The sequence below is a fragment of the Camelus dromedarius genome, chromosome 11 (genome assembly GCF_036321535.1).
Source record: "Camelus dromedarius isolate mCamDro1 chromosome 11, mCamDro1.pat, whole genome shotgun sequence".
NCBI lineage: Eukaryota > Metazoa > Chordata > Mammalia > Artiodactyla > Camelidae > Camelus > Camelus dromedarius.
Window position 1 is genome coordinate 36,052,188 of NC_087446.1, and position 27,820 is coordinate 36,080,007.

Genomic DNA, 27,820 nt, shown 5'->3' on the forward strand with positions numbered 1-27,820 from the left:
CTGTACCTTCAGGCCTCCCTGTATCCATGTCTTTGCAATACAACTTAGCATGTTCTCTCATCTCAAGGTAGACTCCATTTCCCTGCCTCTTTGGCCAATATCACATGTGGTGGAAGTGGCAGAATGTGGTGGAAGTGATGGTATGCCACATTAGAGCCTTGGTCTCAAGGGTTCTTATTTTTCCCACTTGCTTTATTGGAATCTTACGACCACCATAAGGACAAATCTAGACTAGCCTGCTATAGAATGAAAAGTCACAGGGAGAAGACCCCAGTTATTCCAGCTAAAGTCAGACTAGCTGACAACCAGTCAACTAGGACGTATGACAGAACCTAGCCCAGATTTCAGCTCACAGCTGATTATGAATGAGCCTCGCTGAGACCAGAAAAATTACCCAGCTAGCTCATGAGCAATAAAATATACTTATTTTTTTAAAGCAGAATCTAGCAAACCTTTTTTAAAAGGGCCAGATATTGAATATTATAGGTTTATGAGGCATATGTTCTCCTCTGCTCACGCTAGTGCAAAAATCAGATAAACAGATAAGACAGATAGTATGTAAATAAACAGACACAGCTATGTCCAAACAATACTATATTTACAAAGACATCTGGCCGACAGGCTGTAGTTTGCAGACCCCTGATTATAAGCCATTGACTTTGGAGTGATTTGTTATACAACAAGAGCTAGCTGATACACTGATTCTGACTTGAGATCTCAAATAAATAAGAGCACCAAACTAACTGTCACCCAACTTATTTGCAAAGATAAAAGGGAACAGCAGAAGGGAAATGTCTCCATTTTCTTGAAGTTCACACCCTAACTACCTTTACAGTCTGTCACAACTTTTCTTACTTGCAGATTGGATATTGCTGTTGGACAACTGCTATTTCAGTCCTTACAAATAGGGTTTCACAAGGATAGCCAAACTACTGGGGGGAAAAAAGGAACCTGTTCTGGGTGCAGACTCAGTCTGTAAGCTTCTGATTCTGAATTCTAACCCCAACTGAAACAGACTTCTGAGATGCCTGGAGAGCTTTTAAAGCCATATTCAGCAGCTTCTGCCTAGTTCTCCTCATTCTCACTGTCTCCATAGCATTTGGTGCTTCTGACCACACCCTTCTTGAAATCCTCTCCTCCTCTGGCTCCTGTCAATTCCTCTAGCTCATTTTTTTCATCTCTGGTCTATCAGCAGGAACTCCCTATTCAGGGCCACTTTTTCTTTCTGTTCTACACCAGAGGGTCTTAGCTGGGGATATGAATCAGAATTCCCTGTGAAAACTATTTAAAACTTGGAAGCATAACAGCCATAATTTGAACAAGTTCCTCAGTTGACTTTGATGGACATTCTGATAGCAGACAGTATTTTCCAAAGAAGGCCCCCAGTATTTCCCATCCCACATGCCCTTCTGCAATGAGACTGTGCCATTTTCCCCATCAAGAATTAGAATCTATTTCTCAATCTCTTGAATATGGCCAGGCCCTGTAAAGTGTAATATAAGTGACACTGCCAGTTTGGGGCATAGCCCTTTACTGACCTGGTAGTTTTAACTCCTGCCTCTTGTAAGAAATGTGATCAGATATCCTGACACCACCATGATGTGAGAAATTCAAGCCACATGGAGCACTTGAAAGGACAAGACCCCATGTATAGAGCACTGAGGCACCATGTATGAATAAACAATCATCTTGAAAGTGGATCCTCCAGGCCCAGCCACTACAGCTAATGCCATGTGGAATAAATCTAGCCTAGTCCTTCCCAAATTCCTGACACACAAAATTATGAGCAAAGTAAATGACTGTGTTAAGCCATTAAGTTTGGGGGTACTGTATTTGTTACTCAGTGATAGGTAACCAAGACCAATCCCCCTCTCCCCATTTATACACGTAAGCCTGTTAAGAACTATTGCTCTATACTGTCTACCTGGTCTATGTGGTTCGTTACTATCCATGGGCTGATAGTTCAGAAATCATCTCACCTCTCTCCTGAGTTCTGGACCAAGTATTTATGTAGATGTCCTGCTGGCACTTCAAATATAATATATACAAAGCTGAACATATCATCTCCCTTTTTAAGACTCCTATTCTCTTTTGTGATTAATTGCTTCCGCTATCTACCAAGTCACCTTGGAGTAATTTTCACTTCTCTCTCTCACCTGGGTCAGCCAATAAGTCACAAAGTCCTTTTTGTCCTCTTCTTCCTATTCACTCTGTCTTTATGCTAGCAAGCTCTGGATCATCTCTCAGCTACAATATGGTAGCAGCCTCCTATGTGGTTTCCTCGTTTATCATTTCTTCAGTCCATCTTCCAACTGATGGCCAGAATGATCCTCCTCAAACATGTCACTTCACACTTCTCAGTGTGGGTGATCAACACCATTCATTCTTGAGCAACAAAGTAACTTCAGCTTTCTTTCATTGCCTCCCTGTCTCAACATGACTCCCAGCTACCTGGCCTACTAGCCGCCATTCCAGGACTCTTGCTTCTGAATGGGCTCTTTCTTCAGTATAGAATGCCTTTGTTCTTCTTTACATGTAGAAATCCTTCATATATTTCAAGCCCAGTTCAATTTTCATGTTCTCTTGGATGCATTTTCTGGTTGCTCTTCTGCCGAGGGCTTCCATACACAACTGCGCAGTTTGTGTACTATACAACTATGAGGAGAGCCATTCACAATGACTACAAGAGCCTCCTAGAGTTGTACAGTATACAACTTATAACAACGCCTGGTCATAAGTAATTATTTCCTTCTCTGCACTCCTCCAACATGGTTCTTTATTTTCATTACTTAAAAAACACTTCTATAATGCCTATTACATGCCAGGCACTGAATAAAGAACACAAACACAAAGGTGTGTTATCAGGTCTCAGTCCTGAGTGGCTTAAAGTTAGGGCATACAGACCTAATATGAGATGTATGCTACAAAAGATTTTTGCCTCTATTTTATCCTTATCTTATTCTTCTCCAATTTGGAGAACTTTCAGTACAAAGTTCTTAGGGGCTGAGATCATGTCTTATTTATCCCAGCCCATAATTAACACTTGGCTTTGCTCCATATAGGCTCAGATAATGGTTATTTGATTGTATCAGATGTGCCAGTTGTAACAAGAGCAACCATTTATTGGCCCTTTACGTGGAATGCTGCTAACCCCATGATGCTGGATAGGAAGTACACATGTAGAGCTGAGGCAGGGACTGGTATGTGTTCACTCTACCCCAGTTCCTATTCTTACTGGGCACTCAGCTAGACTACCTTTCCTAGCCCTCTTTGCAGTTAGATTTGCAGTTAGATATGGTCATATGACTGGATTCTGGCCAATAAAATGTGGGCAGAAAGTGATCTGTATCTAAGCCTGGTCTATAAAAACTTTCTGCTAATCTTCCACTCTTCCAATCTTTATCCTGCAGCTTAATGGAGAAGACTCTGAAGATCTAGAAGAGGTGGTACTACAAGAGGGAAAGAACTTGGGTCCCTGAGATACTATTTGGGGGATCATTGGGTAACCAAGAATACTTGTATTACACTATCTCATGAGGCAGCAATAAAATTTTATTATGTAAAACTTCTGGAAGTTGGAGACTGCTTGCTACAGTTGTCAGTTTAAACTTGCCTAATACAAATGCTAAGTTTAACGCAACTTTCCTAGATTGATCATGGCTACCTACTTTTCAAAGGAGCACCCAGTAAAGAATATTCTAAAATTCCATTTATTAACCTCATTTAAGTATGAGCTCTTTCAATTCCGTGATCAGAAATAATGGCTTGTTCAATCTTTTACTTTCGTAGTCTTCAAAATATATATGTGGTAATAATACCAAAGAACTGATCAACTTCTCCTAAAATATACATTAATAAGCCCCAAGAAAAACTCTTTGATGTAGAATACAAAAAAGCCTAGGAATTTTTGCCCCTGGTTAGGACAAGGCTAATCAGCTTGCTGTCTATAGAGGCTACATAGGATGGGTTGACTGAAGTTTAGGTCTGTGAATGCTGGGAAAGAAGTAATGAGGACTAAATTTTGACTTCCTTAATGTCTTTGAGCCAGTTTTGCACTTTCCACAACTCCATGATTTGTATTCATGAGATAACTTTATCACTTCCTGTTTTGATCTAAGCGAAGAACTCTGAGAAATGAGGCCACAAAACTGAAGAAGGCCCAGTGTGTCCTTTTTTCCTATCATTTACCCAACATACATTTACTGAGCATCTATTATGTTCACAACTGTGTGTGCGTGCGTGTGTGTGTTGTGTGTTTGGAGGGGCAGGGTTCAAATAAACAAAACAAACAGATCTATATCCAGGGAAATTTTTAGATTGTTGGGATTTGACAAGGCAAGCAGCTGTTTGAAAGACAGTAGAGTAGAAAGGCATTGACTTTGATGAGACAGACCCAAGTTCAAATTCTGGCTCCATCAATTACTGTGGTTTGAACTTGGCAACCTACTTAAGCACTTAAATTCAGTTTCCTCATCTGTAATTTTTGAGGATTGTTGAAAGAATTAGAGAATTTCCTAGCATAGTGTCTGGCAAATGGCAGATCCTTAGTAAGTGATAGCTCTTCTTGCATCTGACCAGTTGGATGTTTAAGAAATGGCAAATAACTGGCACAGACAAGACAAACTGGATGAGTGTGGAGGAGGGAAACCACACTGGGCTGGAATGGACAAAAGAAGTCATTCATTTTTCTTAATCAAGTCTTCTTTTTAGAACATTTCTCATTTCTAATCTAATATGGATGCCAAATCTAAATAACATGCATGCAGGCATCGCCAAGAAAGGTATAAATGGAGAGAAGAATTAATTGTTTCAGAAGAAAAGTTCCTGTATTGGATTAAAACATTCACAGCAGGCACTGCTGACTCATAATACACATTTGTGCGCATGCATGCACACACACACACACGTGTGTGTGTAATAGGCATGCTACATATGAGTGGAATAAGACATAAACATTGTTCATATGTTCAGGAACAAAGAGTTATAATATAACTTCTAAAATTATAGAGATCCAAAGTTAAAAGAGGATCTTTCAATCCAAACCATTCATTGTAAAATTGAAGGAACAAACTCAAGAGGTGAAATGACTTGTCTACGGCCACACAACTAGGAAATTGTTAAGCCAGAATCCTAAATCCACTGGACTTCTGGCCCAGTGCTCTTACCGCTAACTCCTTTCTAGTCAAGGCCTAAGGAGTTACTCCATAATGGCCTTGGAAGGAGCTTCCCAGAGGTCTTAGTTCCAGGGAATGAAGACTTCTCACTAAAGACTTCCCAGTATTATGAACCAAGGTCAGTCCTGAACTAAAGTTCTATTAGTGGACTCCATAAAATAGTTAAAAATATTAAAACAGCCCTCATTTATTAAACACTTGCTATGTGCCAGGCACTGTGCCAAATGCATTATATATATATATATATAAAATTTTATTCAGTCAGTTATATTTTCATTTGTATGACAGGCATCTATGCCATGTGCTAGGATCCAATAATGAAAAGACATATTCTTGACCTCATGGAACCTCAAGCCTTCCCCATAACAGAAATTCTGTAAGGTTTATTTATTGCACCCATTTACAGGTGATGAAAAGGGCCTAGAGAATATCAATGGTGGCTACCATACATTGACCACCTACTCGACACCAAATACTTTCCCAAGCACTCTCTGAGTTAATCCACACAACAGTTCTATGACATAAGAAATGGGAACATAGGAAGCTTAAATTGTCTGCTTCAAGGTCACACAGGTAGTAAGCAGTAGAACAAGGATTGGAACCAAGGCTGTCTGGTACCAATGTCCATGATTTTAACCACTACATCACACTGACCAGTTGGATTCCTGCTATGCATGCTAAAACATGGTGCATATGATGTCAAAACTCTGCTGGTGAGACCTAGGGTCCAAGAAGCATAAATTAATTTGCCTACAGACAAATTCTATATTTTCAGCAGTTACAGATAATATTTGCTTGAGTGATTATCAATCATATGTCAGAGCACTACTGTACTTGTACACACAATATCCAGGTAAAACACAAGTATAATACTGGTCCTAAGAAGATCCTCAATATAGTAAGCAAATGATAAGCAGTAGGAATAAGTAAGTAAGGTTAGAGAGAACCTAGAAATTATTAAGAAGTGGGGGCTGTTGGCAACAATAGTGCTGGATCTGAATTTGGGGAAACGTAGTTGGCATTTTTTCAAGGCTGGGTTTGCTATATTTAAATACAGAGATAACAAGTATCGATATGAACCTTCACATACCTGTCAGAAAAAGAGCGATTTCTGCAGAATTACATGTCAGCCATAAAACGTACTGCATACTATAATTACTCCGTCTGCTTAAGCCATCCTGTTGCAAGACATGGACACACTCCTTGAAAATAAAAACACAAACTTGAATGATTTTCAGTTTCACATAAATTCTATTAAAGAAGAATAAAACAGTGATATCACAAAATTTCTCCATTCTTCTCCACCATATGGGTTTCTTTGAGGTTTAGTAATATTATAAATAAAGCAGCTTCGAGATTAAATACAAAACAGTGTACAATTTAGAAACATTTTGGAGAAGCAAGTATCATATCCTAGTGTTGCCAGGCTTTCAACATAAGTAAGATAGAAAACAGAGCGAGAACTCTCATTTGTTCTATCAAGAAAGCATAAATATTGGCTCCGTACTAAGCCAACCTCTTGCAGCTGTACACCAGCTCTCAACTATTAAAAAGATTCTTAAATTCCCAAGGAAACAAAAATCAATTTCGGCCATATAAGTCTGTATATAAATCTGTTGCGTTTTATTCCAAATATTTTCTCATCAAGGAGTTTGGAACAAAATTTTTTTTGAAAGAGAAAGTCTCCAGTTCACCCATTACACCATTATAAATATTTGAATGACTTCCAGTAACTTTGCTTAGAAAATCTCAGTGTCTGTATAACATGCCAATGATAGCTCGGCAGCAATGTCAATACATGTCATTATTTGGCAAGACAATCATTCATAGCAACAGATTGGAATTCTGATTGCCATTTTCATAAATTATATTTCACTTTTGTCACAGCACACTGGTTGGTTACTCTTGCCCTCTTGGTCATTTCTGAGCTTATATTAAAATGATGGTCATTTCTAAGCTTATATTAAAAATCTATTTTATCTGTTCAAACTTATAACGAACTAAGTGATTACTGTTTTAATCCTGAGTCAATATGTGTAGTCAGGTCTTGAAAGAATTCCAATCACTGTAGCCCGCATTCATATTTTAGATGGATAATGCCATTGGGTTATTTTCCCTGGGGCTCATTTTATAGATTCTATTTGTAGGAATTAACGTTGCTAGTCTAGTGACTTCTCAGTTCAAACAAAGAAACGGATGTGATACTAATTTTCTGGGTGTTGTAAGAAACTGCACTGGCAAAGTGAACTATACATACTTGCTAAAGTTTGGAGAAATAGAGCAGAATGGAGATGTACTTCTCAAACTTCAGTGCGCATTAGAATCTCCTGGAGAGCTGGTTAAAACAGATTGCTAGGTCCCACAACCAGTGATTCTGATTCAGAAGTCTGTGTGGATCTCCAGACTTTGAGTTCTGACGAGTTCCCAGGTGATGCTGATGTTGCCAGTTCAAGGCCCATCTTTTGAGGAGCAGTGGAACAAAACAGAGTGGTCAATGGCAAAGGCTAAAACCTCACCTTTGCCATTTACAGGCTTGCTGATTTGGGGGTAATTTACTTAACCTATTTTTAAGACATTTTCCTCATCTGGTTTTGTAAGGATTAGGTAAATCTGTAAGGCATTTGACAGTGCTGGACAGATACTTGGTATGTGCTCAAGAAATGATAGCCATGGCTACTAGAAATGATGAAGTTTCCTTTTCTGGGGTCCAACTGGTTGACTATGCAGTTCTTCTGCTTTATTTCCTAATGTATTTGGCAAGTTACTTATTAAGTATGTCTAGATTAGGAGTTATCTGATTGGTGCGTTAGCAGCTATTCAGGATTTGATACTCAGGCGGGACCTAAAACACTTAAATATATTGATCCCTGGGCCTTCCAACCAAATACCATTCTGAAATTTTGGTTGTCTGTCCTTTGGATTATTTTTCATTTAAATTGCTTTATAGTCCACAGCTCCACAGTTATGCCTCCTTATGAATGATCTTTTAAAGAACAACATCAGTTTATTTTCAAAATCAAATTCAAGTCTTTGGAGATTAATATCCTTTCTTTCCATACTTTGCTATTAAGAGGTCTGGTGTTCTGCCAAGGCAACATATTAATACATTTAAGCTTGAGATTTTCATTGTCATGTGAATGCTGAAATTGGCTCTCAATTACACAAACCAGCCAATTCAGCAGGATATGTGTATTGGATTTACAACGAACATGTCTGTGAAAAAATTACTTTAAAATCTCTGATTTTGTGGTTTGCTTTTAATATGTTACAAAGGCATGATCCACCATCATAAGCATCTCAGCCAATTCAGGCTAAGTCAATTTTGAGAAATATATGATTTTATTTTAGTCAAATGCCAACAAATTAACTTGTCTTGCATTCAATCACTTATTCAGTTGTTCACTTAACACTAAGTCCTATTTCTGTGGTAGGTAATGGTCAAGATGCTGGAGAAAACACGTACCCCACCCTCCCAGAGTTTACAGTCTAGTGAGAAAGGTAAAAGCACATTTATTAGAACCTTATTTTAACAGACTGAGAAATCTCCAGTCTTTACCAGTTAGCAAGCTGTAGAAAGTTTCAGCACACTCTTTGTTTATACCCAATTACTCATGAATCTGTTAACTATCAGAACCCAAAGCTTCAGACATACTGATATCTTCTAGAAGTAGAATACTTCCAGAGCTTCTAACCAAAGAACTTTACATTTCCTATGATTTTACTGAAGGTAATATTTATTTATTAAAATGAAGGTAGAGAAAGCAAATCAAGTCAGCTTTGTAGCTTGCCACTAGCTGTTACATAAATTCTCTACTAAAATGACATAACTGAAGACAAAGTATTAATCGATATATCAAATTTGATTCTTTGTGCTCTTCAAAATATGCAGAGACCTACATTCATATGACCTGTTATGGAATGAATGCTAAGTCCCCACCCCCAGGCCCCCTACACTTGACAAATTTGTATGTTTAAGGCCAAACCTCCAATGTGATGACTTTTGGAGATTGGGCTTTGGGGAGGTACTTAGATTAGATGAGGTCATAAGGGTGGGGACTTCTTGATGGGAATAATGTCCTTATAGGAAGAGACACTGGAGAGCTTACTCTCTCCCTCCCCCATGTGAAGACACAGCAAAAATGTGGTTGTTTGTGAACCAGGAAGCAGCTCTCACCAGAAACCAAATTGTCTACTACCTTGATTTTGGACTTCCCAGCCTCCAGAATTGTGAGAATGAATTTCTTTTTTTAAGACACCTAGTCTAGGGTATTTTGTTATGGCAGCCTGAGCAGACTAATCATAACCTTAGAAAGATGATAAGAATTTGTACAAAACTGTGGAAATGCTTCAAACTTCTTTCTATTCCCAAGCAGGGCCCTCAGCCCTGGTCTCCTAGGCTGGCTTTACCATTGCCTGCACAGTTTGCTTTTTCTTGCCACTGGTATGCACTCTTCTTTGTGCTGTTTTCTTTACTCCAAATTCTCCACCTCTGACTCAGAGGCTCATATCTAAGAAATCTTGATTAGCCTTAGTCCTTTCCTAGATGATCTTTCATTACAAAGTTTGTTTCACCATACACTTTTTTGCACCTCTCTATTGTGTCCTTATGTTGGTTCAAGGATGTAGGTCTTATCTCAACTAGATCTTGAGCATCTCCAAGACAAGCCCAGGGCCTACACTTTTCAAATCTTCTGTTTCCTCCATTGGCCCTTATAGAGTGTTGTGCGAATAAAATGGGGATAAAACTTACTGAATGAAAATTGAACTACATGCTGAGAGCCAACAAATATTCTGAGGCAAATGAATCAAACAATGCAAGGAAGTACAATTAAACCCTGGCTTTAGGGCCTGAGGGTAGGAATGAGAGAGTTGTTCTGGATAAGTGAGTTTAATAGATGGCTGAGGATTTATCCTTTTAAACACTAAGAGTTTTAATTACCTTGGATGGAAACATTTCCAATATATTAATCTTCCCTGCCTTCTAAAATAGTGCATTATAAACATAATCCAGCTTGATGACTCAAGGTTGTCATTAAAAGTAGTATTATGCTATAACACTGGGAAGCTCTCAGGCCCTTCAGAGGTATGCAGAACTGTTTGTCCCTATTCTAAATGGCTGCAGATTTCTGTGTGTGTGTGTGTATTTTTTAAAAATTCTTGTTTTGTTTTTTAGCTTTTCTGGGTCCTCCCTTGCTGCTGGACTGTCAGTCACACTGGCATCAGTGAGACTGACTGTGCCATTTCCACTACCTGCTCCTAATTTGCTGCTTCTCATCTGAAATGAGCTTGGAAATCAAATACTCAAGCTCACTGTGGCTGTTGTCATGATTATTATTGTTAAAGATGTGTGCAAATTGAGAGCAAAGGTCTCTGTGTGAAGGCTTGCCAGGGTCTCCATGGCTAAACTGTGCAAGAGACACACACATATGTTGTGAACTCCTAGTTCAGATGCTCTGAAGCCTCTTAAATTTAATTCCTTTTCTTAACTTTTCTGGTCTGAAAATAAAACTTTCTGGAAATGCATTTTTCAGATAAATTAGGAATTTAGTCATATATTCCACAAGTAACCACTGAGTGTTTACAAAGTGCAACATACATGCTAGGTGCTGAAGGATAGCCATCTATATATTTATGATGAACTTTATATGAAATGAACTTTTTAATGGGAGCAGATATAAGATACCCACATACACACACAAATAAGCTTACAATGTACACTATAGTAAGAATCATAACAAAAATACAAATAAAGTGTGTATAGGGACCAAAAAACTATTTCCTGCTGGAAAATCCAGAAGGACTTCATGGTAGAGGTAGTAGTTTTGACTGGGACTTGAAGGATGGGGGTCATATTCCAACCAGCAAGAAGTTAGAGAAGTAAGCAGAAACATAAACACTACAAAGGCCAGATGCTGGGATGGGCAGGGTGTATTTAGGGGACAATTAGTACATTTGGCTGTAGTTTATCTAAGGAGTAGGAGGAGATCATATTATAACATTATATTGGGGTCAGAGTATGGGTGGGCCTTGAATATCAGGCTAAAGAATTTGGACTTTATTTATTAGGTGATGGGGAGGAACTGAGGGTTTTTGAGCTTGGGGGTGACATGCTTAGAGCTGGGCTTTAGAAATCTTGGTAATGTTGGAATTTAGGAGCTAAAGGGAAACCAGGCTGGCAACGATTCCAAGGGTACAGGTGGGAGGCAATGTGGGCCTGAACTAGGATCTGGGCAGTGGGAATAGCAGAGAAGGAATGACTGTCAGAGATGCTGCAGAGGTAGAGTAAGAGGAATTGGCAGCTTAACTGTTGTCAGAAGCAATGGAGAAGGACATGTTGTGTATAACTCCAAGTGATGTTCTTTCCAGAACTCAAGAAGTCCAAAAGAACAGGTTAAAAAAAATGGTGATGAGTTGACATGTGTGAGAATGAATTGTTGACAACTCTGCTGAAAAAAGCATGAATGTGAAACTGCCCTGAAAAACACTACAGGGATAACAAATACTCACAAAATGAGTGTTTATGTGGACTTAGCTGACAAAAAGGAGTTAAATGGTCTACATCTTATTTTTAGTCCCTTCTTGACACGACCATATTAAATATTGTTCAATCTTATTTTCAAATAGATTTCATGTACACCTTAAAAAAAAAACAACTCCCACTGGTTTTCCCTTGTCTTATCAAGATTATTCTTACTGCTGAGGCATTAATGCTATGCAAAGTTTGAGAATTATTGGGGTTGCTCATGAATTAGTAGCAGCTCTTATCTGAAATAAGACAGCCAGTAAGAAAACAGTGAGAAAACTTTCTCCAAACAGAAGATGGAACTTGACTTCAACCATCAGAAACAAAAGTGTTTTCATATTAGCAGGCAGCCCCCCAACAGAATAAGAACAAATAGGGAAGCTAGGATACTAACTTGGATTTTATAGAATGGAAGAGAATTTTGACATGTAAACAAGAGGGAAAAGTGCGTTCTAGGCAAAGGGAACTGTGTATATAAACCTGGCACGAAAGAATGATATGGTACGGTCAGGGGATGGCAAGAAGCCATTTGACTGGAACTTGTGTAGAGAGTGTATGGATGAGAGGCCACACAATCAGGGAACTAGATAGAGTTGTAGCCTGAGAGACCGGTCATGTGCAACACTAAATAAAGTTTGCATTTTATTAGCAGTAGGAGATGCACTGGGTAGGCAGAACAATCAGATATATTCAGGTCAACTGTGGCGGATCTATGGAGGATGACTTGAGAATTGAGGAAAAGAGGCAGAGATGAGGATGCTACTGAGGTACTGCTGAAAGCGACTGAGAATCCAAGTAAATGAGGTTATGAACTAAGCTAGTGCATAGCCTGTAACAGATACTCAGTGTGTGCTACTTGACAGGCTGTTCAGGTTGACAATAACGTTTGGCCCAACAGAACTGGATGAGCCTTCTCTTGGATTAAAGTCAGCTTTAGCAGTAGGTTGCTGGGCTAGATGCCCTGAAGGGTGAAGGGTACTAGAAGATTAATGCTATAGCCAGAAGTCAAGATTTATCTTTGGCTTGGGGCACGTGTTAATACAAGAAGACACAGGGAAGCAAAATATCACCAGATTCTGGTGGATCTTCTTCCATGTAGCATACAGAGCACCCTGAGGCATTATCATTCTGGACAGGAACATGTCATGTCCAATGTAGCTTCTAAAAAGTTCAATGGGAAACTGCACTAGATCTCCATTGAAGATACTCTATTTCTTTTTAAATACAGTAAATATGTACCACTCTATAGGACTGCTCTGTCCATCATGGTAGGCACTAGGCATGTGTGTTTATTAAGCATTTGAAATGTAACTAGTTCAAATTCAGATTTTCTGGGAGTATAAAATACACACCAGATTTCAAGGACTCAGTGTGAGAAAAATAATGTAAAATATCTCATGAATACTTTTTGTATTGGTTATATGTTGATAATATTTTAGATTTATTAGATTAAATAAAATGTATTAAAATACATTTACCTTTTGAAATAAGGCTACTAGAAAATTTTAAATAGTTTTATGTAGCTAATATTATCATTCTGCTGAACAAAACTACTATAGAAAGTTCAGTGTTATTTTCTATTGCAAAAATAAAATAGTTCTATCTCCTCTGATTTTTCTGAATTTTTCCCTTGTAGGGAAGCTGTCAACATGTGCACTAGGATGAAATTCAAAATGTATAAAACAAGTTAATGCTTTCTTGTCTACTGTCCAGAATTGTTTATCTGCCTTTCAATCTTTCCATGAAGATTAGTGCACCTGTAGCCTGTTTTAATGGTCATGGTATTCTGTGTAGTTTACATATTAGAAAAATTATTTAAATAAAAATTTGAAAGGGTTCATTATTTGGGGTCATTAAAAGGCAAGAAAGACAAGGAGGGGAAGAGGTCCCATATTAATAACTTTCATATCAGGGCAAGCTGCAGTCTGACATGTTTCAATAGACTGAACCTTTCTAAAGAGGAGGTTATTGCAAAATATTCCTCTCTTGCAAAGAGGTTGGAGCCAATATCTCTATTAGAACATCAAACAACAATTGCAAATTCTCAAACCAGAGTTCTTGAGAGGTCATTTTGCTTTCACATTGGTGAACAGCAAGGAACTATTCAGAAAGGGCATTCCTGGATTCAACTGCAGGGCTTTCAGTTTTTTTTCCTTGTGGGCTAGTGGAAATTGTAACATTTGATCATAATACTGAAATTTTAGCTTAATTTTCCCTAAGTTTGCTGAACCTTCCTTCTTCACACCAACAACTCCCTATGATTCTATAAATTTGGTGTGTGTTAGCATTTAACAGAATGTGAAATAACCTCAAGGATTCTCCACCAAATGGAACTGATTATACAATGAAAATAAACTTAAGGAAGGATCTGAGACATCATGTAAAGTATTTTACCATGTTTTGCAAGGCTCTTTGCATTTAGGAAGCAAGCAAGTTTGTTTTTAAATAAAAGTGGCCTCTTTTTCTAAAAAAGCAAAACCTTATTCACTGTCTTTGAAGTATAAGTGAAATTTTGTTTTTCAAAAGTTAAATGATAATTATGCAATCCAAAGGGCAGAATGAGAATCTGAGGCGTGTCTGCCATATGGAGGGTCTGCTGTGCTTCAAAGCAGTTGGGAGTGGTGTTAACTATGTACATAGTCAGTCTGATGGTACTTGGTAGACAGTGAACCTTTTGGACAGAACAGACAGTTCTTAAATACCTGTCATGGGCATTATATAGCAGAGCAAGATGGAACTGAAAGATTCTTATAAGACTTTAATATTGATACAATGAAAATGACTTCATCTGTGCAATTAGTGTACAAGCTGTTCTCACTCAGCTAATAGCTCCAGAAGGAGAAATTTATTTTGACTTTGATTTGTCCTGTTTTTCCTGTGTACTGAATGTTGCAACCTTATGCAGACTAAAATCTCTTGGCCTAACAATTACAGCCAGCATTGAAAAAAATCTTCCCTCAAATTACTACTGCAAATAAAATTAGGGAAAAATAAATTAAACTCAGCTCTCCCATGTTACCTCCCCTTCTTCACCTCACAAGTTCTGTGGTCAAAATGTTTCAGCACATCTTCATCTATAAAATCAAACTATATTTCTATTTAATAAATTAATTTTACAGAGTTTTGTTTTGCTACCACTTTCATTGCTTTACTGCCCTGTTTGGGTAGTATATTCCATACATTTAAAAATAACTAAATTCTTTTACTTAAAGTAAAGAAACTCTAAGAGATCACTTTTTTTTTTTCCCATTCAGTTTCAACAGTCTAAAGGGAGAAGTTTGAAGAGAGGCATGCACTTCTAGAGATGTATGGCTATTATGAGGCCAGTGTATATGAGAAACGCTTTGTGACTTGATAGCTCACACAGAAGAAAATTTTCAAATATTAACATGTTATGTCCCAGAAAAATCAGAAAATATATTTGTGGCTTAACTTTGACTCAACAGTGAGCCTAAATAAACAGTCTCATTGCTCTTTTCATCAAAATCTGAAAAGAAATGTTCAAAGCCCTTTCAAACTTACCATTCTTCCAGGCCTCATCTAATTTGCTAGCGATAAACCCTAGGAGTCTGGGGACTGTCAGCAAAGTGGCTTAAGTGGTGCCAATTTCTTTTAGGACTTAACAGATCCAGATTTATTATTTCAGAGTGAAAAATGGATGTAGAATAAGGGCAGTAAGTTGGGAAATGCTCCCTTTAAAAGTAGTAACAATAAGTCACATGCTGTGGCTTATCAGGTGGCATTCTTACTCTACACCATATTCCACTTTAATTTGGGGAGAATATATTACCAAAAAATTATTTTCACTTAAAAAGGTGTTTCCATTTAATTCCACATCTGATTTATAAAAAAATGGAAAAAAAGATTTTTTTTTCTCATAGTGCTTGAATGATATATGTAGTTCCACTCTTGTCATGTCATTCTACTTTTCAAAAGGGCAAACATGATAGTAGGGATAACAGAAGAACAGCTGTAGAAATGATGGAAGAAGCCCAAATGCCCATTCCACTATGTGCTAATACAGCTATTAGCTTTGGACTGAACTTAATTTATCCTAAATCAGATCCTCTAATTTAGGAGATTATTTCACTCAAGGCTTTTTTTTTTTTTTTTTTTTTTTAGCACTTAGCCTGGTAGCCTGGAAGTAACAGAGTCACTGTGCCAATACTAGCCATTTCTTGGTACTTTCCAGTCTTTAGGCCATAAATTAGAGCTAGACCAGAGCCAGGCTAAATTATTCTGGCAGATGAGGCATATGAAGCATTTCCTCTGAGGAAAATTCAGGTTACTGGATTAGATCACCATTTGATGGGAATACAACTGGTTAGAAATTCCACTCAAGGAGTAATCAGTAGATTAAGTTAACCAGAGGCACCTACATTTTATGTAGGTCCTCTCTTAGGATCTTTTATTTTTTTCCTAAACATTTTGGAAATGATATGGATGAATGTTAACCATATCAAGTTGAGTATAGAAAAAGTATTTCAGAGGAGAGAACTGATAATGTTCTTGGCATATTAGAAAAATGGTTAGAATTAAAAGGGAAAACCTCACTGAGGACAATGTTGGGAAGAAACAGGAAAAAAAATTCATTCATTTAAAAAATTTCTTGAATGCTTATTATGTGCCAGGTTCTGCTCTAGGTGCTAGCTGAATTTCCAGGAACTCATGTTCTAGTTTAAGGGTTTTCGACAAGGGACTAATTTCCAAAATATACAAACAGCTCATACAGCTTAATATCAAAAAAATAAAAAACCCAAGCAAAAAATGGGTAAATAGACATTTCTCCAAATAAGACACCCAGACAGCCAAAAGGCACATGAAAAGATGCTCAGTATTGCTAATTATTAGAGAAATGCAAATCAAAACTACAGTGAGGTATCACCTCACACCAGTCAGAATGGCCACCATTAAAAAGTCTACAAATAATAAATGCTGGAGAGGGTGTGGAGAAAAAGGAACCCTCCTACACTGTAAGTGGGAATGTAAATTGGTGCAACCACTATGTAGGACAGTATGGAGGTTCCTTAAAAAACTAAAAATAGACTCACCATATGACCCAGCAATCCCACTCCTGGGTATAAACCCAGAGAAAATTATAATTTGAAAAGACACATGCACCCCAATGTTCTTAGCACTATTCACAATAGCCAAGACATAGAAGTAACCTAAGTGTCTATCAATAGATGGACACTTTATTCAGATGACTGGATAAAGATGTGATATATATATATATATATACACACACACACACACACATATACAATGGAATATTACGCATCCATAAAAAAGAATGAAATAATGCCATTTGCAGCAACATGGATACACCTAAGGATGATCATATTGAATGAAGTAAATCAGACAAATATCATATGATATCACTTATATGTAGAATATAAAAAAAAAAGTTATAAATTCTATTTACAAACCAAAAACAGACTCACAGACATAGAAAATAAACTATGGTTACCAAAGGGGAAAGGGCGGGGAGGGATAAATTAGGGGCTGGGAATTAACAGACACACATTACTATATATAAAATGGATAAACAACAAGGACTTACTGTATAGCACAGGGAGTTGTATTCAATTTCTTTTAATAACATATGATGGAAAAGAATCTAAAAAGACAAAAATATATATGTATAACTGAATTGCTTTGCTGTACATTTGAAACTAACATTGTAAATCAACTACACTTCAATAATTAAAAAAAAAATTTTAAGGGTCTAAGGTTGATGCACTAAACTTCCACTTATGGTCACGGTAGAATAACAGGGACCACATGTACCCTTCCCTCCTTAAACAACTGAAAAATTGGTCAAAATCTATGGAAGAAAGGGGGAAAAAAGCCCAAGACAAACCTGATGAATGCTTCAGCTTACTGTATGGGGAGTTCCCAGACCACTGCACAGGGAAGGGGACCTAAGCAGTTTTGATGATCTTCCTAAGTTGAGGGACAGAGTTCAGAGTTCAGGAATACCAAGGTAGCTAGAGTTCATGGGCACAGTACTGGAGAGAAGAAAGCTGCAAGGAGAGAGTGCTCCAGGTATCCACAGAGGGTCCCCCTGAGTCTTTAGTTGAATAATAATTGGTACATGGATTTGAGGAAACTACCAAGACTGGAGAAGAAACTACTGGAAAAGAGTCAGTAGATCAATCCTTGGAGCATGCACAGGACTGGTAATAGTTTATCTTTCCACTAATTAGAATAGAAAGACTTCTAAACACACAAGGAACTGAAGGAGACTTCAAAAGCATACTGCCTCAACAGAAAGGTCAGATTGGCCCTAAAGGCTGTTCTGCACCCACCAAATAAAGCTTAAGAGCAAGACTTGAAAACATCAAACTGTTTCCAAGTAATTTAACTGCATCCTATTGCAAAGTCCAAAAGTATTTAAAGGATTACAAACATATCCAGTAACCCCCAAAAGTTAAATTTACAATGTCTGACATTAAATTAAAAATTACCAGGTATGCAAAGAAGCAGGAATATAAGCTCTAATATGAGAAGAAATCAATAGAAACAGACTCAGAAATTACACAGATGATGGGATTAGTTGACAAAGACATTAAAACAGTTACTATAAATATATCCCATATGTTCAAGGAGTTACAGGAAAGCATGAGTATGACAAGGAGAGAAATGGAAGATACCTAAAAAGACCCAAGTCAAACTTCTACAGTTGAAAAGTGAACTGGATGGGGCACAGATTAACAGCAGATTAGACATGGTAAGAAGAAAAGATCAACGAACTTGAAGAATGCAGTAGAAACTACCCAAAATAAAGCACAAAGACTGTAAGACTGGAGACCATGAATAGACCATCAGTGAACAGTGGGACAACAGCAGCCTAACATGTGTACTTAAGAGATCCAGAAGGTAAGGAATGGCAAGTGAAAACAGATAAAATATTTAAAAGAAACAATGGCTGAGGCAGGGACGGTGTAGCTCAGTGGTAGAGTGCATGCTTAGCATGCACGAGGTCCTGGGTTCAACCCCAAGTACCTCCTCTAAAAGTAAATAAAGAAATAAACCTAATTACCTCCCCTCACCAAAACAAAACAAACAAAAAAGAAACAATGGCTGAAAATTTCCATGTTTGATAAATTTGAAGTATGGCTTGAAAAAGATCCAGGGGCTCTCTCTCTCTTTTTTTTTTAAAATCATCATCATTACAAAATACCACTTCAGTAGTCCATGTAGAACGCTTCTCCATCTTCTCCACCTAACACACACTTTAAGACCCAGCTCAAATTCCAGTCTCCAAAAAAAAATTCTCAGTCTTATGCAAGTGGTTTCTTCCTCTCCTGACGCTGATCCCTTTTTGACTGTCAGTTGTTTGACAACTAATCGTGCAATGACTGACAGGAGTTTTTGCAGAGTTGTTTCTATTCATAGCCTTTTAATTTTATTCAGCTATTTACACGTTTATGTCTTTCTTCCATTCAAGCTCTAGATTCTGTCTCTTCCCCCTTCAGAACATAGCTCCTCCAATTCTCCTCTTTTCCTGTTCAGGTATCTACTATCCCTGAAAAAATAAAAGGCTTGATGTCTAAAACCTTCCCATGTCCCTTCTGCCCTTCTTGACTCCTAGCTGTTGTTTTATCATTTCCTCTTCTCAACCAAGCATCTGAAAAGAGTCTTCTATTTTTCTCACATTCCATTTACACCTCAACCCACTGCTTTATGGCTTCATCCTCATCATTCCTCTAAAATTGTTCTCATCAAGGTTACCAAGTTACCTATTTACTACCAAATCCAATAGTTTTTTAGGTTTAATCTTTGTTTATTCAACAAAATATTATGTATCTGTGTACCTGCAGCTGGAAATAAGATGGTAGGAAGTACAGATGCCCTCCCACAGCTCAAGTCTGTCAGGAAAGTTAAACAATGAAGTAAAGGGGTGTGGTAAGTGCTACCTGGCATTTTTTTTTTTTTTCCTCATTCTTAGGCTGGTAGGCCTAGTTTTTTTTTTTTTTTTTTTAACATTTTTTATTGATTTATAATCATTTTACAATGTTGTGTCAAATTCCAGTGTTCAGCACAATTTTTCAGTTGTTCATGGACATATATACCTGGCATTTGTTGATGGTGGCTGTTCCCTCTCACTTGAACAGCTCTTTGATATTGACTTCTGTGATGCCATCCTTCCTGGGTCCTCTTCTCCTAGTTCTGACTAGGTCTTAATAGCCTTTGTACTGGGCTGCTCTTCCTCCACCTGTCCCATGAGTTAGGTGTTTTCCCTCTGGTTCCTTCCTTGGCCTTCTTCCAAATCTGCATCTCAGCTTTCCTTCATGATCACATCCATATCCTGGTTTCATCTATCCACTATAGGCTGATAGTACCAAAACTATATCTTCAGCCCAGATTTTTCTCCTAGGTACCAGACTTGCTCTATCTCCTGGACAGCTTCACTTGGATGTCCACAAGTGGTCCAAGATAAGTCTCAAAGGGAATTATTATTTACTCTAAATTTATTTTCTTTTGCACTCCTTAATTTAGTAAATGGTAACTAGTCATCATGATCTTAAACCTTGGCATCATCCTTGATTTCTCTGTCCTTTAAATCTCACATCTAGTTGGTCACCAAGTCATACTGATTTACTTTTAGGCATTTCTCAAATGGGTCTTCTCTCTCTCCCTGTAGCTAGTGCCTTAATTCAACCATCGTATTATTTATCTTTTGGATCAGTCATACCTCCCTGCTTCTAGTCTTGGTTTCTTTCAGTGAGGTCCATGCAGCAAAAAGTGACCTTTCTAAAGTAGAATTCAATTTTGCCACTTGTTGGCAAGCCTCTGAGACCAACAAAAATGGATAATCTGCTCATATATGACATCAAGTGATTAACTGGAGCTGGTTGTCATGAGCTAGGTGTTATTAGGCTCACCAAATTATAAGGTCAGATAATAGTAACAATCCATTATTTGATGGAAATGATATATTTGGGATCAAGTCTGAGCAAGTGCAGAGGGCACATGTAAATTACATGGACAAGTAGCCTAGATTTCCATATTATTTACCTGTCTTGCACTGATGCGTCTCTTTCAAGCTACTCCTGTGATCTACAGGGCAGCCTCTATGGTCAGTTGTATCAGTATTTATTTTTATAATAATGCTATGTAATAAACCAAAAAAAATCTTTATGAGACTCTACAATGAGCATTTATTATTCAGGCCAGCTGGGAATTGGCTAGGCAGATTTTCTGATATTGGCTGGGCTTGCTCACATCTTGAGATTGACTGCTATGTGACTAAAACAACTTAGCTCTGCTCCACACACCTCTCATTCTCCGTCAGACTATCTCAGTCATGTTCTTAAGTCAGTAGGGAAGGTACAAGAGGAGGCAAGACCAATCACCCAAGTATTTTTTAAGCCTCTGCTTGGACTACGTTTACTAACATTCTGTTGACCCAAAGGAAAAATCAAATGGCTAAGTTCAGAGGCCAAAGGTGAGGCAGAATGCTCCACCCAGATTGGAAAGGCAAGGCAAAATTTTATGGCAAAGGGCATGGAGACAGGGAGAAGTGAAGGAATAAGGTTATTTCTGCCATTTTAACATACCAGATGACAGAGGAGGAAAAAGTGGGCCTTGTTCATAGATGGGCCAGCTTGATATGTTGCTATGAGCCAAAAATGGCTTGCTTCCACATTACAGCCTCTCATAGATGGCCATAAGGGTTAGTGTTGAGGTAAAAATCTTCCTGATGGACAGAGCTTCAAGCAGTGCACTCGGTCATCCCTGCTGATGGAGAAAGATGTGGCCCGAGTTAAGAATAAACAGTGTTTTGGTTATGGAGAAGTGTGTAGATTTTTGTATCATGGAATGTCAATAAGAAAGCACTCACCTGAGGAGGCAAAGTAGTCAGGATGATTCCTTCAGATTTCAGCCAGCCTTGCTCTTGACCAACCAGGCTTACACAACAAACCCCTAAGTGAAGAATCACGGTGGCAGAGATGGAGGCTATGCATGGGCCCAACAGCTTGGGCTTTCTCTGAGGCTGATCTAGTTAGGTCACTGTTGAATATATGATCTGTCAGCAGTAGAGACCAGTGAGTTTATAACACTCCTTCAAGAGATAAATTAGACACTTAGTAGCAAGTTGTTTGCATTAATTTCCTTCAACCTTGAAGGAGGAAGCAATTCTTTCCTATTGCAATTAATTTCTATTCTTAATAGGGCTTGCCCTCCCTTCCAGCAGTATCTCTGACATCATTACTAATTGACAGTCTACAGAATACCTATTACAGCATAGTATCCTGCATTACATTACCTCAGATCAAGAAACCATTTTGTAGTAAATGAAGAGCAACATGAATTATGGGATACATGATCCTACCATATGCAGCATTATCCAGAAGCAGTCAATCTAACAGAACAATGAGAAGGACTATTACAGGGTCCACTTAGATACCAGCTCAGAGATAACAGCCTGCAGGGTTGGGGTACTGTTCTCCAGGATGCACTGTACCAAAGGCCAGCATGTGATTCCATGTCCCTAACTGCTAGAATTCATGGATCTAGATGCCAAGAAGATAGAAACAAGACTGGTTCTTCTTACCACCATTCTCAATGACCTGCAGAATTGTGCTACCCATCCCAACCACCTTAGGCTTTGCTGAATTCCTAGACAGAAAAGGAAAAAGCTAGCATATTTCTATCCATAAGCACAGTAAGATTTCCACAGAACTGAAGCTACTGCTGCCAACTGGTCCTGTTGTGCTGCTCGTGTCTGTGGGACAACAGGCACACACACACACACACACACACACACACACACAAAGGAGTTAATGTGTTGGTTAACATGAGTTAGGATTATAACTACAAAATGAAACGAGGATGTGTCTGGAACTCAGGTGATTCATTGGGGGTGATTCTTGATGCTTCTAGGTGTGAATAGTAGACCACAAACAGACAAATGTGATAATCACAGCCTAAAATGGGCAAACCAACCAAGGCCCTATATCTCTGAAGGGATGAAGGTCTGGGTCACTCTACCAGGCAACCAAACTAAACCTGCTAAATTTCTGGCAGAGAGCAAGGAAAGTCTCAAATGGGTTATGGAGGAAGGAGATGATAAATATGAGTTTTAGTCTTGGGTTCAGCTGTACCAACAGGAACTATAGCTTGTCTCACTAATTCTCCTGTGTATTGTCCATAAACTGTGGCTGGCCATCATCTGGAAGACTTGGTGATGGAGTGGACATAACATGGGACTCAAGCAATTCTGAATAGACAAGAGGTGGATAACAGCAAACACCTCTTTTGCCCCACACCACATCCCCTTGTCAACTTCTGCTGTCAGCTACAGCTGCACCGGACAGTTCTGAGCTCAAATTTGTACTTTTTTGATGAGTGAAATCCCACCACAAGTGTGGGCCATGCATCTTTTTGCTTTCTGTTCCAAGTTCTTTTCAACATTGGGCGAGCCTCTTTTTTTCACAAAAAGCATGGCCTAGAAGTGCAGGGGTAGTTAGAGCTTCTTGGAGATTAACTCTCAACTAATGGGATATAGAAATTGGTTAAAATTATCCCATCTGTATTAGGTGGACAATTTGGGGAGGCATTTTGTAAGCCTCTCAGGTCTTAGAGCACTCAAGCCCAAAATGGTAACCTTGATAATCTACCTTTGTATGGATTTTCTCCCTCTTGCTCTCTGTTCTCTCACTTCTGCTTCCTGAGATCACCTCACAAATGACATACCTACACCCAGGTCCTTTTCTCAGGGTTTACTTTCAGGTGGCCTAAACAAAGATAAGCACCACTAATCAAATGCATTTATGTCTTTCCATGTAAGTATTTTAGAGATTTTCTAGGCTGTGTGCAAATAATTCCTCATAAAGAATTACTTGCAAGGTGTGATGAGTACAGCATTTTAAACTTGTACAAATTAATTTTTTTTCTGCAAAAGCAATTTAAAAGAGTTGATGACAATAATGCTTGCTCACTCCGAACCACAGTGAAACTACTTTCAATTCAATTTTTAACTGATGATAAATAGGAGTATCTGATTTTGATGGTATGTGAACTGATGGTCAAGCTGTGAAAAGCTCAATATGCTAATAAATACTACCAGTAAGTTCCAGATTCACAATAAGTATGAAAAAACTTTCAAGTTGTCACAGAAAATTTCAATCCAGTATTACTTTCTGCCAGAAATCTCTTATGATACAAATGTACATGTTTTCAAGCTAAAATATTCACAAAAATTGAGTACCTTCACTTAGTCAAATTTGCTTTTTTTGCATTAAGTCTATTTCTGATCACTAAACTCACACTGACTTCATTTTAGATGCTCATTGCATCCCTGAAATACTCCATCTTTTAGTATTTGTAACACTAATTGCACTTCATTTAGGCTATTCTGTTTTTCAGTTCAGGGCTCTTTTTTTGGTAACAAGACATACTTCCTGGTTATTATAAATGCTTTATTTATTTATTTTTTTAACACTTGGTGGTTGATATGTAGCCATTTGATGTTTTTATGACTATGAGTTCAGGCTCTATTATAGAATGTAAATGTGAACCAACACATGTATATGTAATTGCTATCAAAATTAAGCTTAGTCACTAAAAGAAGATTCACTATCTGAACTTTCTTCTGTATTTTTTTCACCTTCACCATCAGGCACTGGGGCATCTGGCCTCCTGAAAGAGAAGGAAAAAAATCTTAACAGTTTTTCCAGTTGAAAAAAAAGCACTTACTAACTGTAAATTAGGTTCATCCTAGAATATTGCTGCTAATAAATCTGCCAAGTCTGTGTCCTTAACTGAGTCTCCCACTCTCCACCACAGCATGCTTCTCGTTGGCTTCTTCAGCACCACGGGGATTAAGTGTTATTCCTGTACAAGCCACGGCACTATTTTCTCTTGCCAGTCCTTACACAGTGTGCTTCTTCAGCACTTTCTGCTTCTTATTACCATGGAGACCCAACTACAGACAGAGATGAGATCTTGAGAGGGTTGGCATGACCAGTGCTAAATCCTTGCAGCTTCCAAGTGTCTATGAGGTACAGAGAAAGGAAAGCTAGAGATGGAAAGAAAAAGAAAAACTTCATGTTTAAGAAAGCTGCAGGGAGCAATTTAAAAACAGAAGAGAGTTCAAGAATGGCTGTTAAGAAGTACAGGCAATATGGAAATTTTGTGGGGAGAATGCCTGGTCAAAGAAGGTTCTTAATGTCTGTTGAATGCTTTCGCTTATGTGTTTTATCGTCAGAGAAAGAATATAAGAAGAATGAATTGATAATGATTTGAAGATTCTCTAGGCACAAGAAGATATGGTAATAGTTAAATTTCAACTATGCGTAGATGTGCTATAATAAACCAAATGAAATTTTAATGGTGTCATTAAAACAGTCAACTAGATAGGTCCATAGTGTTTGTCAGTAAATCATTTAATTAACATGGCATAACTGTCACTCAGCCTCTATTCACTTTTACCAAAAAAGTAAATTAAGCAAATAAAGTATACTTTGGGGGAAACTAAGAGGGAAAGGAAGAATAATATATCTGGCTCTGTTTTAATAATTAAAAGCTCTGAGACTTATTTCTCCCTGATAAGGAAGTCACATGTACTTAGTATAATAAAACTTTAAAGCTAGGTACAGCATTTCTAAGTTTTGACTGATACTCCATCTGCCTAAAATATTAATACAGGACAACAGTCTTCATCATTCTCCACAAAAGCAAGAATTCTGGAAGTAGTGGGCATAAATATTGGGCACATTGTCCTCAGTATACTTCCTTCAGCGATATAGTTAATTTCTTACTGTTCTCACTTTGATAAAAAGGAAAAAATTACTTGAGGGAATTATTTGAGTACTACATCAAAATTATATTAGTATCTATGGCAACTCAAACAAATAAAACAATATACACAACTCCCCTAACATAAATGCTACTTAAGAAAAGGGTAACAGCAGCTTAGGGAGTGAAAAGGGAGTGAAATTATAAAATTAGTTTATGTGTGTAACCACTTTTTAATATATGTGATGTTACATAGCATAGTGGTTAACAACTCAGACTTTGGAGCCAGACTTCTTGGGTTCAAATCTTAGCCTTGTTGCTTCCCTGTGAGCAACTTTGGGGAAGATTTTTAACCACTGTGTATCCAACTGACTGATTGGATTGTTGTGATGATTAAGATGAATTACCAAATGTAAATTATATTGAGTAATATGTGGCACATAGTATTTTAGATCAATGTTATCTATTATTATTATTGTTCTCATTGTTATCATGCACCTAATATTTGCCAGGAACTGTGTTAGGTGCTGGAGGTACAGAGATGAATAACAAGTAGTTCCTGCTCTGAAGAAGCTGATAATTAAGTGGGGGAGACAGAAATGCAAACAAATTACTGTTATACAGTGTGATACACACAAATAGAGTTGTACAAAATTATGCTTGTTTCAAGAGAAAAGGTAATTTACTCTACTCGGGTTGGTCAGTGAAGAGGTGGAGACACTGTGAAGGGTGTTGGGATATGAGTAGGAATTTTCTAGAGATAGAAAAGGCAGGGATTAACTGGGGATGAGAGTGTTCAGAGTAAAGGAAAAAATGGGAATGGTGCAGCACACTGCATTTGGGACCTGTAAGTCATTTACTAGTTACGGTATAAAGTAACTGGGGTACAACAGTAGATAAGATTATGCCATTTGACAAGGGCAAAAGGTGGGAGGCAGGGAGAAGTTAAATGAAATGTAAGCTTTCACTGAAATTACACAACTAAGCTTAGGAACCTTAAGTAGTCTTTTTCTTTTTCTTTTTTTGTAATTAATGTACAATATTATATAAGTTATAGAAGTATAAAACAGAAATTCACAATTTTCAGTTACACTCCATGTATAGTTATTATAAAATATTTGCTATATTCCCTGTGTAGTACAATATATCCTTGTAGCTTATTTTATACATAATAGTTTGTGTCTCTTAATCACCTACCTCTATAGTGCCCCTCCCCACTTCTCTCTCCCTACTGGTAACCATTAATTTGTTCTCTATATCTGTGAGTCTGTTTCTTGTTATATTCACCAGTTTGCTGTATTTTTTAGATTCCGCGTATAAGTGATATCCTACAGTATTTGTCATTCTCTGACTTATTTCACTCAGCATAATACCCTGCAAGTCCACCCATGTTGCTGCAAATGGCAAAATTTCATTCTTTCTTATGGCTTAGTAGTAATCTACTGTATATATACCACATCTTCTTTAGCCATTCATCTGTTGATGGACACTTAAGCAGTCATTTATTTTTTAATTGAGATATAATTCCTATACCATAAAATTCACCACTTTAAAGTGTAAAAATTAGTGTATTTTTTTATCACTAATTCCAGAACATTTTCACTACTCCAAAAAGAAACCCTGAATCCATTAGCAGATACTTTACATTTATTTTCACCCTTATCCACTGACAATCATGAATCGTTTTTATGTCAATGGATTTGCCTATTCAGGACATTTCATATAGATGAGATCATAGGATATTCAGCCTTTGTGTCTGACTTCTTTCATCTAGCATAATGTTTTCAAGGTTCATTCATGTTGTAGCATTTATCAGTATTTCATTACTTTTTTTGGCTAAATACTATTCCATTGCATGGATATATCACATTTTGCTTGTCCATTCATCAGATGATGAACATTTAGATTATTTCTACTTTTTGGCTGTAATGAATAATGCTGCTATGAACAACTGTATACAAGTTTTTGTGTGAATGTATGTTTTTAATAGTCTTGAGTATAAACCTAAGAGTGGAACTGCTGGGTTATATGGTAACTCCATGTGTAACGTTTTGAGAAACTGTCAAACTGCTTTTCCACAGTGGATGTACCATTTTACATTCCCACCAGCAGAATATGAGCGTTATAATTTCTCCATATCCTTGTCAACATTTGTTATTCTGTCCTCATTCATTTTTTTCATTCTTTTATTGAGGTATGATAGACATAAAACTTACCATCTTAGCTATTTTTAAATGCACAGTTCAGTAGTGTTTACACACACATTGTTGTGAATCATCACCATCAATCTCCAGAACTTTTCATCTTACAAAACTGAAACTCTATATCAATTAACAGTAATATCCCTTCTCTCTTCAGCCACCGACAACCACTC

At 37.6% G+C, this 27,820-nt stretch overlaps 2 protein-coding genes across 10 annotated transcripts in view; one reads left to right on the top strand and one right to left on the bottom strand.

Moving 5' to 3' along the window:
- DRAM1 (DNA damage regulated autophagy modulator 1) overlaps window positions 1-27,820 on the top strand; it is a 123,284-nt gene that overhangs the window by 66,117 nt on the left and 29,347 nt on the right. The window contains exon 6 of one of the 6 annotated variants that reach the window (XM_064491651.1): window positions 3,411-3,555. The exons of 3 other annotated variants lie outside the window; for them this stretch is intronic. In XM_064491651.1, the coding sequence (XP_064347721.1) occupies window positions 3,411-3,479 (69 nt within the window). In that variant the 3' untranslated portion in view covers window positions 3,480-3,555. Of the gene's footprint in view, window positions 1-3,410; window positions 3,556-27,820 lie in introns of those variants that run through there. 2 more of the 6 variants (XM_031462923.2, XM_064491654.1) reach the window with 2 other exon arrangements.
- WASHC3 (WASH complex subunit 3) overlaps window positions 24,115-27,820 on the bottom strand; it is a 44,013-nt gene continuing 40,307 nt past the window's right edge. For all 4 annotated transcript variants that reach the window (XM_031462927.2, XM_031462925.2, XM_031462924.2 and 1 more), the window contains one exon: window positions 24,115-24,348. In XM_031462927.2, coding sequence (XP_031318787.1) covers window positions 24,264-24,348 — 85 coding nt within the window. In that variant the 3' untranslated portion in view covers window positions 24,115-24,263. The remainder of the gene's footprint in view (window positions 24,349-27,820) is intronic.